This window comes from Bidens hawaiensis, unplaced genomic scaffold (assembly GCF_021521415.1).
Source record: "Bidens hawaiensis isolate Kalapana, Puna unplaced genomic scaffold, B.hawaiensis_p1.1 tig00000055_1, whole genome shotgun sequence".
In the NCBI taxonomy this organism is placed as follows: Eukaryota; Viridiplantae; Streptophyta; class Magnoliopsida; order Asterales; family Asteraceae; genus Bidens; species Bidens hawaiensis.
Window position 1 is genome coordinate 3964927 of NW_027491016.1, and position 17875 is coordinate 3982801.

At 44.2% G+C, this 17875-nt stretch overlaps 1 protein-coding gene across 1 annotated transcript; it reads left to right on the forward strand.

Moving 5' to 3' along the window:
• The first annotated feature begins 798 nt into the window (after positions 1-798).
• Positions 799-17354, forward strand: LOC143529966 (transcription activator GLK1-like). Its single transcript, XM_077025652.1, has 6 exons — positions 799-1847; positions 2692-2832; positions 15746-16096; positions 16327-16359; positions 16436-16570; positions 17144-17354. Exons 1-6 carry the CDS (start codon positions 1407-1409, stop codon positions 17291-17293), a joined length of 1251 nt encoding a protein of 416 aa, XP_076881767.1. The 5' UTR covers positions 799-1406; the 3' UTR covers positions 17294-17354.
• Positions 17355-17875: the final 521 nt, after the last annotated feature.

Here is a 17875-nt window from a genome sequence, read left to right on the forward strand (position 1 = left end):
TCTTATCTCATTTTTCTTATTACTTGTCTTAAAAATAATTTTAGTCTCTTAACTTTCAAAATTGACATATTTGACACAAAATATAGGATTTTTTGGGATGTTACAAGTTACTTGGTATTGGGAATATGGTCTCAAACGTTGTTAAAAGAAGGGGAAGAAAAGGTAAAACATAGCACGTCTCTTAGATTACATTATTTTAAAAACAGAGAAAAAGCTGAGTCCAACGATTGGGTCACATGTCATCAATAATGATTAGAATAATTTTTTTTCTTCTGGGGTAAAATCAAGGATTTGATTGAACTAGAGTACTTTGTCGTCCATTTTATAGATGATCAATAACCAATAAAAGGTTGTGTTTCTTGTTGTTTAAATAGCTAGGAGGTATTTAGTAGGTGATATATCATGGATTACTTCTAAGTTGCGGTCTTAATCCAGCATCTTGTTGATCTTGTCCTTGTAAGAGTATACTCGGCAGGTTCTCTCTTCATATCTCTATAATTACATTAAAAATCACTATATTTCTCTCTCCTGTTTACTTAAATAATATTTTTTATATATTTATCATTATAGTTTTCTCTCTCCACTACTCACAACTAGTTCAACAAATATTAGAAAATAAATTGAGGCAAACAATGTTCACCCAAATTTACAAAAAATCAATAGTTTTTCTCTTTTCTCTACTCATAACCACTTTTAACTCTATTATATAATTTGTAGAACTCACTTAAACAAATTTAGAAAAGCTGTTGAGAATGCTCTAATTGTTTGCTTGTTTACTGAAGTCCGTTTTACCGGTAAAAAAATGATCAATAATCTTATAATCTTATGGTTCAAAAAATACACACAAACCAACGTTACATCTCTGAAAATATAACAAAAAAAAAATATTTAAAAAGTTATTAGGGCCCAACTTGCCTTTCTCCCATCACTCTCGCCAAAGAAAATAATAAAACTACTCACGAGTGCGCCATTTAAGCATAATGCTGAAACAATTTTTGAAGCTCCACAAAAAAACCTCACCCACATATCACACATTCTCTATTATATACAACTACTATAAAATTGTCTGTCTAAAGATATGATATAATATGAACAAAAAATACAAAAACATATGCATAAGTACAAACAAACAAGACCCCTCTTCACTGATTCAACTCATACTTGTTGTGGTTGAGATCCATCCTCACCACCACCCTCTCACACTGCAATAAGCATTGCAATCCAATTATTTATTGCATATTGTCTCTTCTATCATTCATTCCAGCTTCCGGATCGAAATTTCACCGGAAAACATATGTATCTAATGCAAAATATCATCTTCTAGTCAAGTACTAGACCACCATATATTGTGATAATTTGTTTGTGTTGCAATATATACACAACCTCATCACTTTACTAGTGTGGTAATGTTAGCTGTTGTGTCACCACTAGAAAACAACACCACCGGTAGAGATGGAAGAGATCAAGGAGGGTTTTCATCCGATTTTCCGGATTTCTCGGATGATAATTTGCTGGAAAGTATTGATTTTGATGATTTGTTTGTGGGGATGGATGATGGTCAAGATATTTTGCCTGATTTGGAAATGGACCCCGAACTCCTTGCCGGTGAATTTTCGCTTAGTGGTGGAGAAGATTCATGTGAGTTTAATAACAATAGTGTGACATCTTTCTCTAGTGATAAGAAACCTGAAGAGTTGATGTCAACAAAAGAAGTTGTGAGCAAAAAAGATGGTGGACATGAAGCTGAGGCAACAAATCTGGTTCCAAAGGAAAACGAAACCAATCTAGGAACGAAATCTTTGTCGGATAAATCCAAGAATTCATCCCAAGGGAAAAGAAAAGTGAAGGTAAAGAAAATTAGCTAGGATTCTTTCACATAAATTTTTGTAGGATAACCATAACCATAACATTCACTTATAACAAGAACTAGGGTTTCTTTTGTTTGCTTAGTATAATATAGTGATATGGTTTTTGCAGTTTAAAACAATACTGATACGGGAAAATCAAGATGAATCTTTTGTTTTTATTTTAAATTTAAATTTATCTTATTTGGTTATCTAGTTCAAGTATTAGTACACCTATATAAGTTGAGATTAGGGTTAATTGTTTAGAGAGTTTTATGAGTTTTAATTATTATAAAGAACACCGCTTTAGGTTTCTTTGAACCATTAACTTTGACTAATAATCATATGAGTATTTGATTGTCATGTGACGGGCGCTTCCAAACCCGCATCAAATACACCTCTCTCTATATGTATATGCATATGATGTCTTTAAAAGGATACAAACTTAGATTTAAGGGTTCTAAAGAATCACTCAGTACAATTAGGGTTTTAAGGAAACAGTGTGTAGACAAGAAATCTTGAGTTAGCAGAAGTGGCACAGAAACAAATACTCAATCTATAAGTGCAAATATGATTGTACTCTAAATTTATATAAAACTCCATGTAGACCACAAAATGGAATGAAAGTTTTATCTATAAGTTCACGGGTGACCAACCCTTCACGAGTATCATCTGAAGGAAACATAACTGCAGCCTTTTATTGTAGAAAAAGTTAGATCAATTAACAGATCCCAATACATATGCACATACTAAAAAACATCTTTAGAATAAAATTTTAAAGTCTCATTCTTTGATCTAAAAAGTTCTGTTTTAATTAATGGGATTCTTGATTAATACGATATTTTAGGTGGACTGGACTCCGGAGCTTCACCGGAGATTCGTGCAAGCCGTGGAGCAGTTGGGGGTGGATAAGGCAGTCCCTTCGAGAATTCTAGAGATTATGGGTATTGGATGTCTTACTCGCCACAACATAGCTAGCCATCTTCAGGTATATATATATATATATATATATGTATGTATGTATGTATGTATGTGAATCAAACCTGCAATTTTATATCTTTTGGTACATTCTTTTATAGATTTTTCTAACTATATATTTAGATATTATTTATAGGGATTAAGCATTTGTTAACTGTATCAATTGTGCTATCCAGGAAATCAAAATTATATACTATATATTTTCATTTCGAAATATTAATTAATTATTTGGAGTATTTCATATATTGTGCAATTAGGTAAGGTAGGCTACAATGTTATTGTACTATTGCTTTTATTTAAGTAAATAGTCATTACAAAAGGATATATATGGACCACAGTGGGAAATTTTTGGCATGTAATTACCATTACTGTACTGTTATATGTCCAACGCCAAATATATATGTTTGGTTTCACTTTAAACCAAAGCAAATTTACATATAACAGATTTGATGAAGTCTCATTTCATATTTTTATCTATAACATTTCTTGGCATGTTGATTATGATAAGCTCTTAAATTTAGGTTAAAGTTGAAGTTAAATGGGTTGTGTTAAAATATGATATATCAATTATTTTGAAAAAACATCTAATGTTAAAAGTCTTCACATGCAAGCTTTGCAGGCAAATGAATTTCGGTTCTAAAGTAGTACGTTTGTACTATAAAAAGGCAACTTTATTGATCCCAATTAAGAAACAACGACAGAGATGCAGCAGTCGTATTTTGTTTGTTTCCATTTACCTTTATGAAGAGGTAGGTCCCAGCAAAGCCCAGTTGGACCCGCAAGACTCACCTTGAACAGGGACGTCTGCGCAATGACCAACTGCTCCAGCAGGACCCACCATGCTCAAAGAACCTTACGCGCAGTACGCCAGCTGTACCCGCAGGGAAAGCCTCCCAATGGTGAAGTACCCCGCCTGTTCCCGCAGCTGCGGATACAAGCCATCAGGGAAGGCTACCCGCACTAACAGCAAGGCTACACGCACAAGGCATTCGTTCAGTAGTCACATGAAGGAATGAGCAAGGCGAGAATACTCCCGCCTAAATGAGCCAGTCCGTATGCTTCTGGAAGGTCTTTCGTACTATACCTACTAAGGTATGGGCGGAACAGACAATTTGACCAGAGCAGCCCATGAACTAATCACAGGGTGACAGCTCACCGACAACAATACGAGGAGGAGCACCCTCTAGTACTGTTTGTCACTATTAGCCGCTGCCTACTCACCAACCCTTACGATGGGACGTGCGCAGCCTACAGTTGGTGGAACAGTGCGTAGCCGGCAGTAAAGGAACAGTATACAGCCGACCTTATTACTGTTGGCCGTAACCTATCCACCAACCAGCATGGCCTGTGCGTAGTCTACTGTTGGTAGAACAGGAATACTATTCAGCCGGCTGTACCTGCTTGGAAACCTACCTTCGGCTATAAATACTCCAACATCTTGGAATGGTAAGGACATCATCTGATATCTCAATCTTATCTAGCAATCTCTTAATATACACTTATATTCAGAGCAATCTAGTCTGATTCTCACGCCGGAGGGTGGTCACAAGGAGGAACCCCCCCTTCTCAGTGACGAGCTTACGGTGTCTGTTTTGCAGGTCCCCTGAAGAACAACCTTCTCTGCTAGACCTCATTCTCGTGGGAAACATTACTTAACCCCCAGATTATCTATAATCTGTCCAGGGTTCAGATAGTGTTTCTTCATTGGCACCATCCGTGCATAAAAGCTAGAACTAATTTAGTTTTTTCAAAATTTCTGAAGAAATGGTTAACGTTACTCCGGTCCCAAGGCCAGTAACCGACCAAGAAACCCCGGTAACCACAACCCCAGCAACTGGGGGGAACACCGGCGGTTATACAAATCTTACGAACACTACCCCGACTACCCAAGCCGGGGCAAGTGCAGTAAATATTCCACTGGGGTTCACTGATGCCCAGTTGGAAAAACGAACGAGGGTCCCTCGCCAAACACTTGATCAAGTGAAGGCGTGGGCCGAAGCACGTCAAAGAGAGTTCCAAGCTGAATTGGATGAACGCTTGCGTTCAGTTCAACAGGCTGACGAATTCGGCAGTACTCGCCAACAGCTCAATATGAACAGCGAGTGCGAGTACTCAGACGAGGAGAGAGAAGAATCCGATACCGACGCAAACCCTCGCCATAAGGCGAAAGGGAAGCGTAAGGAAACGGACTTCCAGCCAAAAAGGAATTTTGGGGAAGCTTTTAAACCAACAAATGCGGAGAGAAACCCGCGTGACTTCTCAAAAACCTTTAGGCCAACTGCTACAAATGCAGGAAAATCAAAGTTCGCAAGGGACATTGCGGAAGCAATCGCCCCGAGAAGTGCCAAGCAAATGTCCAACATTGGCACCTATGATGGTCTATCCGACCCAGACGACCACTTGAACAGATTCATTGCGGGGGCAACCGTCAGTAACTGGACGGAACCCACGTGGTGTTATATGTTCCAGATGACTCTGGTTGGAGCGGCCAGGGCATGGTTCGATCGTTTACCGGTCCACCACATATATGACTGGGCGGACTTTCAGAACAAGTTCAGCCAGCACTTCAGCCAACAGAGGAAATACACTGAGGAACAGTGGACGATCCTCAACTGCGTTAGAGAGGAGGATGAATCTTTATTAGACTTCATCACCCGCTTCAACTCCAAAAAGCTAAGTCTCGGCAACGTAAGTGAAGATCTTGTTCGCGCCGCTTTCATCCAAGGCGCCGAATACCCGGAGCTTATCCGCACATTGACGGGTAAGGATGGCATGCCATCAACATGGGATGCCATCATGACGGCGGCCAAGCGCTTTGCCGAGACAGAGAAGCAACTGGGAAGGGATCTTCCCCAGAGTACACACCTCTACACGCAAAGGACAAAAGAGAACAATGTCCGGATCGCCCGGTAGAACAAAAAGAGGAAGCTAGGTATCTGGCAGTCAAGGGTAAACTTTGACACCTCATCCAGCTCTCACCCTCTTGTTGGCGGAAGAAATCACACACACCCTTCAAGCCAAAAGCACCGGTGGACGCCACTCACCAAAAGCGTCACGGAGATATTTGCCACTGAAAAGCTACCGTGGCCAAAAGCTCCAGTGATCCGGCACCGACCTAATGCGGATCAGAGCAAATCCTGTGACTTCCACGGGACAAAAGGTCATGGTACGGAAGAGTGTACATCCTTGAAGGATATTGTTGAAGCATTCGTCAAGGATGGAAGACTGGCACACCTGGTGGCATCAATCAAGAAGGGAGGACGGAAAGACAACCGGTACCGAGGCAACGGACGAAAGCCCGTTGACATCAGCATCAACATGGTTCATGGTAACATCAGAGGAAGAAAAAGGCGAACGCCAGAACCATGTGCGTGGAAGGAAGCTGAGGTGCGCTTCCCGCGAGTGCCAGGAGGACCCAGCAAAGAAGGCCCTATCGTCATCAAAAGCCAGCTGGGGCACTACATCACTTCTCGCACTCTTGCTGACAACGGCGCCTCGTCAACGGTGATGTACAGGCAGTTCTTCGACAAGCTAGATGACGAAGATAAGGAACGCCTGGAAACGATCTGCGCCTCGATGGAAGGGTTTGATGGCAGCACAAACACCCCCCTGGGTATCCTATCTTTCCCCGTCACTCTTACGGATGGGAAACACTCCCGCACAGAAGATGTGGACTTTGTCGTGATGAAGAAGCCACACCACACATACGACATCCTCTTCGGGAGAGACGGGATGGCAAGGTTCAACGCCGTGGTATCCTCAGTCCACGGCATGATGGGATGGCCAACAGCTGAGGGTGTAGCGATGATCACCGGCATTCCCCAGGTATGCATCGCATCTGTCTCATCTAAACCCAAACCAAAGATGGCTAAACCAACCATCACCGAACCAGAAAAATGGGCCTTCAATGGCAAGTACCCTGACCAGGCCGTCACCATTGGCCCGACAATTGTTGATCCCACACGCACCCAACTCAAGCGCTTATTACAAAAAAACGCTGACATCTTCGCGTGGACACCAGCTGACATGACTGGTGTACCCCGAAGTAAGGCAGAGCATAAGCTCAAATGCGATCCGGCTGTTACGCCGATCGTACAAAAGCGCAGAGTAATGGGGCCAGAACAAACTAACGCGTGTAGAACCCAAGTCAAGGAACTCCTTGACGCAGGCATCGTACGCGTTAGTAGATATCAAACTTGGGTTGCAAATCCCGTTATGGTACCGAAGAATAACAAACAATGGCGCATGTGCATAGATTTCAAGGACTTGAACAAAGCATGCCCCAAAGATTGTTATCCGTTACCCGAAATTGATCTTAAGGTGGACTCGCTGGCACCGTTCCGCCTTAAATGCTTCCTGGATGCGTATAAGGGGTACCATCAAATACACATGGCCGTTGATGATCAGGACAAAACCGCTTTTCGGACGCCCGATGGCACATTTTGTTACCAAATGATGCCATTCGGACATAAGAATGCCGGGTCCACATACCAACGCCTGATGGACAACCAGTTTCATGCCCAAATTGGGAGGAACTTGGAATTCTACATGGATGACTTGGTCATCAAAAGCCCTGACCCAGAAGTGATGTTGAAAGACATCGAAGAGACTTTCAACACGCTCAGGAAGATAACCATTCTCTCTAACTTCAAACTTGCAAACGTTCTAGGCAAACCCGAGTTATCGGGACGCCTAGCCAAATGGGCAATTGAGTTGGGAGAATACGCGATAAAGTATAAACCAAGACCAGCCATAAAAGGCCAGGTTCTGGCCGACTTTATTGCAGAAGTGCCTGCATCGCGGGAAAAAGAGTGCCAGGAAGAGGTTCAACCCTCTCCAGCACAAGACATCAATGATGTCTGGCAACTCTACACTGATGGAGCAACCAGTAACGAGGGTTCAGGTGCAGGGCTGAAACTAACCAACCCAGCAGGCCAAGAATACACTTACGCTATTCGACTGGATTTTCCAAGTACGAATAACGAAGCCGAATATGAGGCATTCTTGGCTGGGCTGAGAATTGCGCGTAAGATGGGGGTGAAAAACTTGGAAGCCCACGTGGATTCCATGTTGGTAGCCAATCAAATCAACGGGACGTACACGGCCGTGAACGACACAATGGCCCTGTACCTCGCACAAGCAAAATCCCTTATGCGCGATTTCAATGACTGCAAAGTCATACACGTCAAGCGAAGTGAAAACAAATCTGCGGATGCGTTAAGCAAGCTTGCATCATTAGCCTTCACCCACTTAGGAAAGGATATCCGCATTGAACTCCTCGAGACACCTTCGGTCCCGCACAAGGAAATTTGTGTCATCCAAACCAGCTCGGAAACGTGGATGACACCAATAATAAAATACCTTGCGGCAGGTACACTACCAGAATCCAAAACACAGGCAAGAAAACTACGCTGTAAAGCACTGAACTATCAACTCATCGATGACATCCTTTACAGACGTAACTTTCTTGGCCCACTCTTAAGATGCGTGGACAACCAAGATGCTGACTACCTCCTAAGGGAAGTACACGAAGGCATCTGTGGAGTACACGCAGGCCCCCGCGCTGTTGTAGCTAAGCTAAACAACGCGGGATACTTTTGGCCGGGGATGCATATGTATGCCTTGGCATACATCAGAAAATGCAGGTCTTGCCAGCTTTACGCACCCAACACGCACCGCCCGAAGAATGAACTTGTTCCAGTCACTTCTTCATGGCCATTTCAGAAGTGGGCCATCGATGTGACAGGCCCATTTCCTACAGCAGCAGGAAATGTTCAGTTCCTAGTGGTAGCCATCGACTACTTCACCAAGTGGATAGAAGCAAAACCTTTAGCCCAAACAACCGCGAAACATATCAAAAAATTTATTTGGGAATTTATTATTTGTCGTTTTGGACTTCCACAGAATTTGGTGAGCGATAACGGCACCAACTTTGCTGACAAGAAGCTACAACAGTGGCTGAAAGAACTTCAAATCACCCACACCTTTACCTCAGTGGCACACCCGCAAGGTAATGGTGAGGTGGAAAGAGCAAATAAGAGCATCGTCGAAGGCATAAAGAAAAGACTCTTGGAACACAGATCCGGCTGGGTGGACGAGCTTCCGCACGTCCTTTGGGCAAACAGAACGCTGAAGAAGGCCAGTACGGGAGAAACCCCGTTCAGTCTCACTTATGGCACTGAAGCCATGGTCCCGGTCGAAATTGGTTTACCCTCACCAAGGGTCTTGATTCAGCCAGAAGATAATGATGCGGAAAGACGGTTGGACCTTATGCTAACCGAGGAACGCAGAGACTTAGCCGCAGTGCGTGAAGAGAACTACAAGCGACAAATGCAAAAGTACTACAACACGCGGGTAAAACTCTGCAACTTCAATATAGGAGACTACATACTGCGTAACAACGAGGCTTCGAACCAAGAACGCCCAGGAAAGCTGGCCCCGGTCTGGGAAGGGCCATACATTATCAAAGAAGTCCTGGGAAAGGGCGCATACCGGCTCAAAAGGCTCGATGGCACTCCCATCCCAAGAACATGGAATGGAGCTCAATTACGCAAATGTTATATGTAGATCAATTCCAAACTTGTAAAGAAAAGGCCTAGAGCCACTTCTAATGGAAATGATTCTCCTTTCACAATGTGTTGATAGCCTTACCTTTATACTTATGAACTTCCCACACTGGTGCCGGTATTCACCGCACAAATGGGGGAAGAAGTAAGTCGTTAGGTGTGGAAGGCGGCAAAACCCGCATAAACACAACGCTAAAAATAAGGAAAACCTACACGCAGGTCAAATGTAAGTAAAGTTTAGCCATCCTTGTAAGTGCAAGTGACGGTCTTACGCGCACAATCACGAACAAGGAAGCAAAACTTCAACCTATCATCTACCACGTTCAAAGGTTAACTTATTCTGAACACTTAGAAATTTCAAAAAAAAGGATGAGGAAAACCTACACGCAGGTTAGATATGGGTAAAGTTTAGCCATCCTACTAAGTGCAAGTGACGGTCCTACCCGCACAATCACGAAAGAGGAAGCAAAACTTCACACCTATTATCTACCACGTTCAAAGGTTAACTTATCCTCAGAAAAGATGAGGAAAACTTCCACGCAGGTCAGATATAAGTAAAGTTAAGCCATCCTACTAAGTGTAAGTGACGGTCATACCCGCACAATCATGAAAGAGGAAGCAAAACAAACTTATAATTTACCACGTTAAAAAGTTAACTTATCTAAGTACTAAAGAAATTGCTAAGTTAAAACATGCGTAAAATAAACAAGGCAAAGAACAAACACAATCTTTATTTCATCAAAATTAAAATATTACAAAGAGCTATACAAAAGCAAAAATCTACGCTAGTGGTGGAAAGGGATCTTCAGAATCAAGCTTCAGGACCACTTCCACTTGGACCCGCTCCATCAGTAGAGCGTGGTGGTTCAAGGAAAGCTCTAAGGATAGCAAGCCCATCATCAGCAGCAGCGACTTCGTTCACCTTCTACACCACCGGATGCGGGAAGGCGGCATACTGGTTCACTGCTTGGTCATAAGCAGCTTCAGTATCCACATTATACAAAGGGAAGTTGGAAGGCGGGACGCCTTTCTCAACGAACCCTAGACCAAGCAGGAAGCCGGCCCGTTCTCCATCCTCGTGAGAAGCGTTGAGGGCTGCGCTCATAGCATCGTCGTAAGATGTCTCTGAGAAGACCCGATGCACAACCTACAAGAAAATATACAAGTATCAGAACCCTTTCTATTTAAGAAAAGCGTAAAGACATGAAAGCTTACCTGAGACAACGCTTCTCGAAGAAGCCATTCCTTGGCAACCAGAGCTTCTTGGAGGGCAGCTTGAGCTTCGTTACGGGCGCGTTCGGCTTCACTCTTGTTAAGGTTGGCAAGCAACACTTCTTTAGCCGCAGTCTCTTCGACGCCCTTTAGCTTCCGCTCAGTATGGTCAAGCACCCCCCTCTGGTCCAAGATCTCCTGGAGCTTTTTGGCGTCTTCCATCGCCAAGGCATCATGAGCCTGCTGAAGAGCCTCTAATTTGGCTTTAAGCTCTTCATTCTCCACGCGTAGAGGCTCAGCAACAGCTTCAGCCTTGGTGGCCCTCTCGGTTGCGTTTCTCGCAGTTTCCTTAGCCAGCCGAAGCTGTTCATTAACAGCTTGGGCGGCCTTGGAACGGGCCTCGAGTCGAGCCTGAACTTCAACCTCGAGGGCCTTGAAGGCCTTCTCCTTCTCCGCAGCCACTGCGGCAAGTTTTTGGTTCTCCTCCCGGACAGCCCGCGCCTGAGCTACTTCCTTAAGGCGAGCTGCTTTTAACTTGTCGTTTTCACGACAAAGCAGCTCGACGCGCGGCTGCATCCGGGCCAGGAGAACCCGAAGCTCATTGGTTAGCCTACCCTCCTGGTAGCTAGCCATGGCTTCCCCCAACGCACCACTGGGAGCAGCGTGACGAGCCCATTCCACGCACTCCACAGGGGTGCGAAGGGTTGTTCCTCGGCGAATGTTCCATCGTGGAACATACACTTCATTGGAATCCGACACTGCAAAAAACACAAAGCAGTTAGGAAAAGATGATAAAATATATATATATAAAATGGGCCAGAAGAACCCTACGCACCTGTAGGGTCAATAACAGGCCGATAGCCGCCGAACCCATCACCTGAACCCAAAGGAAATCCATCCAAGAGGTCAGGCAGATGGGAAGGTGGCAAAGACTGGCGAGAAGCCCCATGCGTACCTGATGGACCGGCCGTCGTTGCCGATGGCGGAGGCACGGTAGCAGCCGCCGTGGTCGCCGCCGCGGGATCCGCAGCAATAGTAACCGCCGGCTCGGTGAAAGATGCTGTAAAAATAGCACTCACAGCCGGCGGTGACGTCATCTCAGCTGGAACAGTCGGCTCAAAGGAGTGAGCAACTGGACCAGCGGAAGCAGGCGCAGGCGCCTGGGTCGTCGCCTCAGGTAGGCTGACCAAGCCTACCGTCATTGGCGGGGAGGTACTACTCGGCGCTCCACCCTGGAATGCGTCAACATCCACGCCTGCGTAAAGAAGAAAAGTGTTAAAAGATAAAGCTATGAAGATAAAAGCTAAAGGAAAGTTGTACTTACGGGTTTTCTTGAGCCTAAAGGTACGGAGAGGCGGGGACGGACCCGATGGAGCCGGCCTCTTTGCGCCGGTCACCGTCGTCTTCTTTGGCTCTCCGGAGGTGACAGTCGCAACCTCCGGAGCTGTGGTCTTATCACCACCGGGATTCCCCGCCACCTCTTCGCTCTCGGTCTCCGAATCAGACCGAGGCGCTGGATCGGCAGTGGAGGCCTTCTCCTTCCCCTTCCCGCCGGCAGCCTTCTTCTTCCGCACCAACGGAGGACCATCTGCGGATTCCTCATCAGAACATACGATTAGAGGAATTCCAGCAGAGGTTTCAACATTGAGGGGTCGAGGGTCGAAGAGCGCCTTACCTGGCCGACGGGCGCTAAGGATCTCATGGCCTAGCGGATAGACCTCCACGAACCGATCCGCCGTTTGTTCTAGGATGGGTAACCCGTTCTCATCTAGAGCGCGAGTACCCATCCGTGCGGGACCGTCAACCTCCCGCGGGTTCAGGAGCAACTGCAAGTCGTTCCCCTGTGAAATAAACAGGAAAGAAGTTAGAAGAAATTCAAAATCAACAAAAGGAGAAAAGGCATACCGTAAGGAACAGAGTTCGAACCGTATTCGAGGACGATCGGAATCTTGCGCGCATCAGCCTCCTTCCACACCCGGCTCATCCCCAGCATCACCATCCCGGACTCCGCAAACCGGTAAACCGGAGATTGGACCCGAGATATCTTCGCAAACCATTCCGCCTCCTGGTAACTGGAGGCGTGAAGGCTGGGAAGTGCTTGCCCGTTCTTGAATTTCATGGCAATGGGGATGGTGCGAGCGGATATGAAAAAGAACTCCCGCTTCCACGAGCGAAGACTGCGCTCGGTCACGCAGATCTTTAAACCCTTAATCCGGGTTGTCAACGTGTACCACCCCTGGATGCACCTCCAAGTGTAGAAGGTCATCAGGCGGTCAACATAGGGCTCAATGCCCAGTATCCGGCACACCCACTCAAAGTGGCGAATCTTAGCGATCGCCATGGGGTGTAACTCGGTCAAATGAACACCGTGCCTCTCAAGGACACGGTAAACAAACTTTGTCAATGGGAATCTAAGATTCCCATAGACAAAGAATGCAGCATATACCCCGATCTTGCCTCTGGGGGCATCGTACACCGTCTGGTGGGGTTCAGGAAACTCAGGCTCGAGAGACTCGAGCATGAACTTCCTGACGACGTATCGATACAGGTCGCCAGGCAGAGCACACTGGCACTCGCCAGCAGTACTCTTATCATCAGCCGTAGATTCGAGATCACGAGACATCTTGTAAAAGAAGAAGAAAACGATTTCGGGAGAATGCTTGCCTGAAAAGGTTAGTATTCGCCGGAAATCGCAAAAGAAGATGAAGAGAAGAGTGAAAGTGTGGATTACAAAGAACCCTCTCCCCCTTTATATACTAATCGCAATTAATGCGATGAAATTAATGCGGAAGAGAGAGAAAACGAAGGTGCAATGAAACTATGACACGTGGCAAAAAGCAAGCTGGCAACAGCTGTTGATAGGACGCATACCATTAATTTTGCGGCCACGCGCCCTAAAAATCGCGCCCACGCGCCTGAAAAAGCGTCTGGAATGACCATGTACTGTCACGTCACCATAACTTCCTGCACGTCCTGACACAGTCAGAAGAAACCGTCGCACGACGTTTCAGAGGTTTGGACTGTTCTTATCCTTTCACCAACTCTTCGAATTTCAAAATTCAAAATTCAAAAAGATTCAAAAGTAAGCGGGAAAATACCCCTTACCTTGGCAACCAAGTAACCGTAAGACGGATGCGGGTACAGTGTTAAGGCAAAACCCTTCACGTACCTAGCACCCACAGGGAATTGAAGCCAAGAATAACTTGGCAACCAAGTAACCGTAAGACGGATGCGGGTACAGTGTTAAGGCAAAACCCTTCACGTACCTAGCACCCGCAGGGAATTGAAGCCAAGAATAATTTGGCAACCAAGTAACCGTCAGACGGATGCGGGTACAGTGTCAAGGCAAAACCCTTCACATACTTAGCACCCGCAGGGAATTGACGCCAGGAATACCTTGGAAGTAAAGTAACCGTAAGACGAGTGCGGGTACAGTGTCAAGGCAAAACCCTTCACGTACTTAGCACTCTGCAGGGAATTCAAACCAAGAAGGATCTTCTGGGCCATGTTTGCGGAAACGGGAATAACATCCCCGCATGACGGGAACGTCGAGAACTATATTGTTTGAAACTCCAAGATGGAATTGGTGGTTTTAGCATAATTGATCACTATGTTGAAAACTACCAAGACCCCATGGAGAATCCACACAAGTGGGACTCAACGCTCCTGACGTGCGAGGAGGTTACAAACCTACCCGCTTCACACCCAAAGATCAAGCAGAAAAGTCAGGAATTTCTGCGTGACATCAGGAAAACCGCGGGATGAATCACCACGGAAAACCGAAAAACTAAACCCCTTTTCAAAACCCCTTGCTAAGTCCAAAAGTTCACCTCACTTATTAATAATTCATGAGAAGAACATTGGACTGGGGGGACTTGAAGAGGTAGGTCCCAGCAGAGCCCAGTTGGACCCGCAAGACTCACCTTGAACAGGGACGTCTGCGCAATGACCAACTGCTCCAGCAGGACCCACCATGCTCAAAGAACCTTACGCGCAGTACGCCAGCTGTACCCGCAGGGAAAGCCTCCCAATGGTGAAGTACCCCGCCTGTTCCCGCAGCTGCGGATACAAGCCATCAGGGAAGGCTACCCGCACTAACAGCAAGGCTACACGCACAAGGCATTCGTTCAGTAGTCACATGAAGGAATGAGCAAGGCGGGAATACTCCCGCCTAAATGAGCCAGTCCGTATGCTTCTGGAAGGTCTTTCGTACTATACCTACTAAGGTATGGGCGGAACAGACAATTTGACCAGCAGCCCATGAACTAATCACAGGGTGACAGCTCACCGACAACAATACGAGGAGGAGCACCCTCTAGTACTGTTTGTCACTATTAGCCGCTGCCTACTCACCAACCCTTACGATGAGACGTGCGCAGCCTACAGTTGGTGGAACAATGTGTAGCCAGCAGTAAAGGAACAGTATACAGCCGACCTTATTACTGTTGGCCGTAACGTATCCACCAACCAGCATGGCCTGTGCGTAGTCTACTGTTGGTAGAACAGGAATACTATTCAGCCGGCTGTACCTGCTTGGAAACCTACCTTCGGCTATAAATACTCCAACATCTTGGAATGGTAAGGACATCATCTGATATCTCAATCTTATCTAGCAATCTCTTAATATACACTTATATTCAGAGCAATCTAGTCTGATTCTCACGCCGGAGGGTGGTCACAAGGAGGAACCCCCCCTTCTCAGTGACGAGCTTACGGTGTCTGTTTTGCAGGTCCCCTGAAGAACAACCTTCTCTGCTAGACCTCATTCTCGTGGGAAACATTACTTAACCCCCAGATTATCTATAATCTGTCCAGGGTTCAGATAGTGTTTCTTCACTTTATCAAACTGAAGAATCATATGTCTTAAAATTTGAAAAAGAAAAAAAATTTACTTTCTTTAAATATATGTCGTAAACTGAATATTGTGTCTTTTCATCATTATATTTACTTTCTTTAAATATATGAATTAATGGTAATTAATTCTGATACTAGTTTGATGTTTCTGTGATTATTTAAAATGTTTTTGTAACTTTTAAAAATGGAGTTATGAGGATGTGATAATGTGCATGGAGGGGACTTTTCTTTTAAGATATATATGCAAATTAACATGTAAATCTATTCTCAAAGAAATGCAATTTGCTGCAGAAATATAGGTCGCATCGAAAACATCTGCTTGCAAGGGAAGCCGAGGCGGCAACTTGGAGTCATAGGCGTCAAATGTATGGTGGCACCAAGCCCATTAGCGGCCCAGGTGGCAAGAGGGACATGGGACCTTGGGTCGCACCACCACCAAGCATGGGCTTCCCTTCTATGGCACCGGTTCCTCATTATAGACCGTTGCATGTATGGGGTCACCCCTCTATGGAGAGGCCTTTGATGCCGGTGTGGCCAAAGCATATCGCGCACTCACCATCACCACCGCCACCACCGCAATCACCACATGTTTGGCCACCATCAACGTCTCCTCCACCAACTTGGCACCCTCATCACCAAAGAGTATGTTTTTCTCCAAAATTTATGTCTTTCTCTATGTTTGTTATTTATGTTTTCTTGTTCTTCACATACTTCTAGCTACACTCACACTTGATATTATCTGTTTACTCTACCTTTATACACTTATAAAAATGATAATAAATAAACAAATTTATGAAAACAATATGATAAGAATAATTACAATAAGCTCTTAACTAATATATTTAATCTAATACATTAATTTGTTTGTGCAGGCGCCATACTACCCACAAATTTTACCACAAGCGGTAAGCTTATTACCTTGTTAGGTAACTTTTGTAGAAAAAAAAATGGATCTCATTTTTTTTTTGTATACATTTTCAGAGATTTCCAATTCCACATGTACCAGTCCCCGGTGTACCTCCACCCCATGCCATGTACAGAATAGACTCAGGCGTAGTTGTCACCACTCCATCCAGCGGACAATCCTGCCCCCGGCCACCATTGGACCTACATCCTGTAAGTACCAATCTACACTGATTAATCATGGAGTTAAAGCTTCAAACAAGCTTAACCACATAAAATATAGTTCTAAAATTACTATGATACGGTTTGTACAATCAAAATAGTTATGTTTACGGAAATATGACCGCGATTTTGTACTTCATTTAATTCAATCCAATTCTTGGGGTAAAAAAAAATTAACAACCAACTAGTACCAAGTTAATTACCCTATATGAAACTTTTAGCTAATTCAAGATTTTACTTAATAATTTTGAATTTTAATGGCCAAAAATAAGTACTTGTCATGTTTTCTAAAGGACAAGAAAGATTGAAAATGAGAGTACTAGGTGCCAATAAATAGCACATGCAGCATGATATGTCCTAATAGCCCTCAAAATACACCGGTCCAAACCAAATATCTTTTACTAGATCCAAATAGATATAGGCCATGTACATATATAACTAATACACACACACACATATCTATGCATATTCATATATACAAATTTATATTTGTTAATATTAATGTTTATAATACTAGGAAAAAGACTACTTGTTAATTGTTGTTACAACTTAATTGTGCAACAGACCAAGGAGAGCATTGATGCAGCAATTGGAGATATATTATCAAAGCCATGGCAGCCTCTTCCACTTGGACTAAAACCACCCGCACTCGATAGTGTGATGGGAGAATTACATAGACAAGGGATTCAAAAAATACCACCGACATGCGTTTAAAGCCTCTCTAACATGCGCGGTGGTTGCTTCTGGGAAATTTTTTGTCCAGAGCAGAAGTTCAATCCCCTTCAATTCGACGACGTTTCAGAACTTGGATGTGTGACAGTGGCATCCTAATGCTTAATTTTGGTTACCTTTTGTTCTTGTTATTGTGTCTTGTCTTGAGTTTAATTAGCTCAAGAGTTGTTCTTTTCATGTACAAGAACTGTTGATGTATATGCTAAACAACTGATAATAAAGTCTTAATCTTCTTAATTTACCTTTCTGTATATGGCACACTTATTAATAAGTGTAGTTTTAAGAAAAAAAATTATTTCTGTATAATTGGCCCTCTAATTAGCCTGGATTCACATCTTACAACATCTAGAAAACAAAATGATCATTGAAGTACAAATTAGGATGAGTTTATTGTCTTCAGATATAACACTATAACACTGTTAGTCTGTGTGTTGTCGTTGAAGCCGGGCTCCAAATTCATCCAATAATATTGTGTCATATAGTGCTGACTGGACACTCGCTAAAGCCGCCTGAGCCTGTTGTGGTCCAAACGAACGGTGGCTTCAACGAATTATCTGATTTTTT

Bases quoted from the DNA above. Each gene is read 5' to 3' on its own strand.
- LOC143529966 (XM_077025652.1), top strand. From the start codon at position 1,407: ATGTTAGCTGTTGTGTCACCACTAGAAAACAACACCACCGGTAGAGAT. The intron at 2,833-15,745 runs GTATATATATAT...AATTTGCTGCAG, and splicing joins ACATAGCTAGCCATCTTCAG to AAATATAGGTCGCATCGAAA. The intron at 16,097-16,326 runs GTATGTTTTTCT...TTGTTTGTGCAG, and splicing joins GGCACCCTCATCACCAAAGA to GCGCCATACTACCCACAAAT.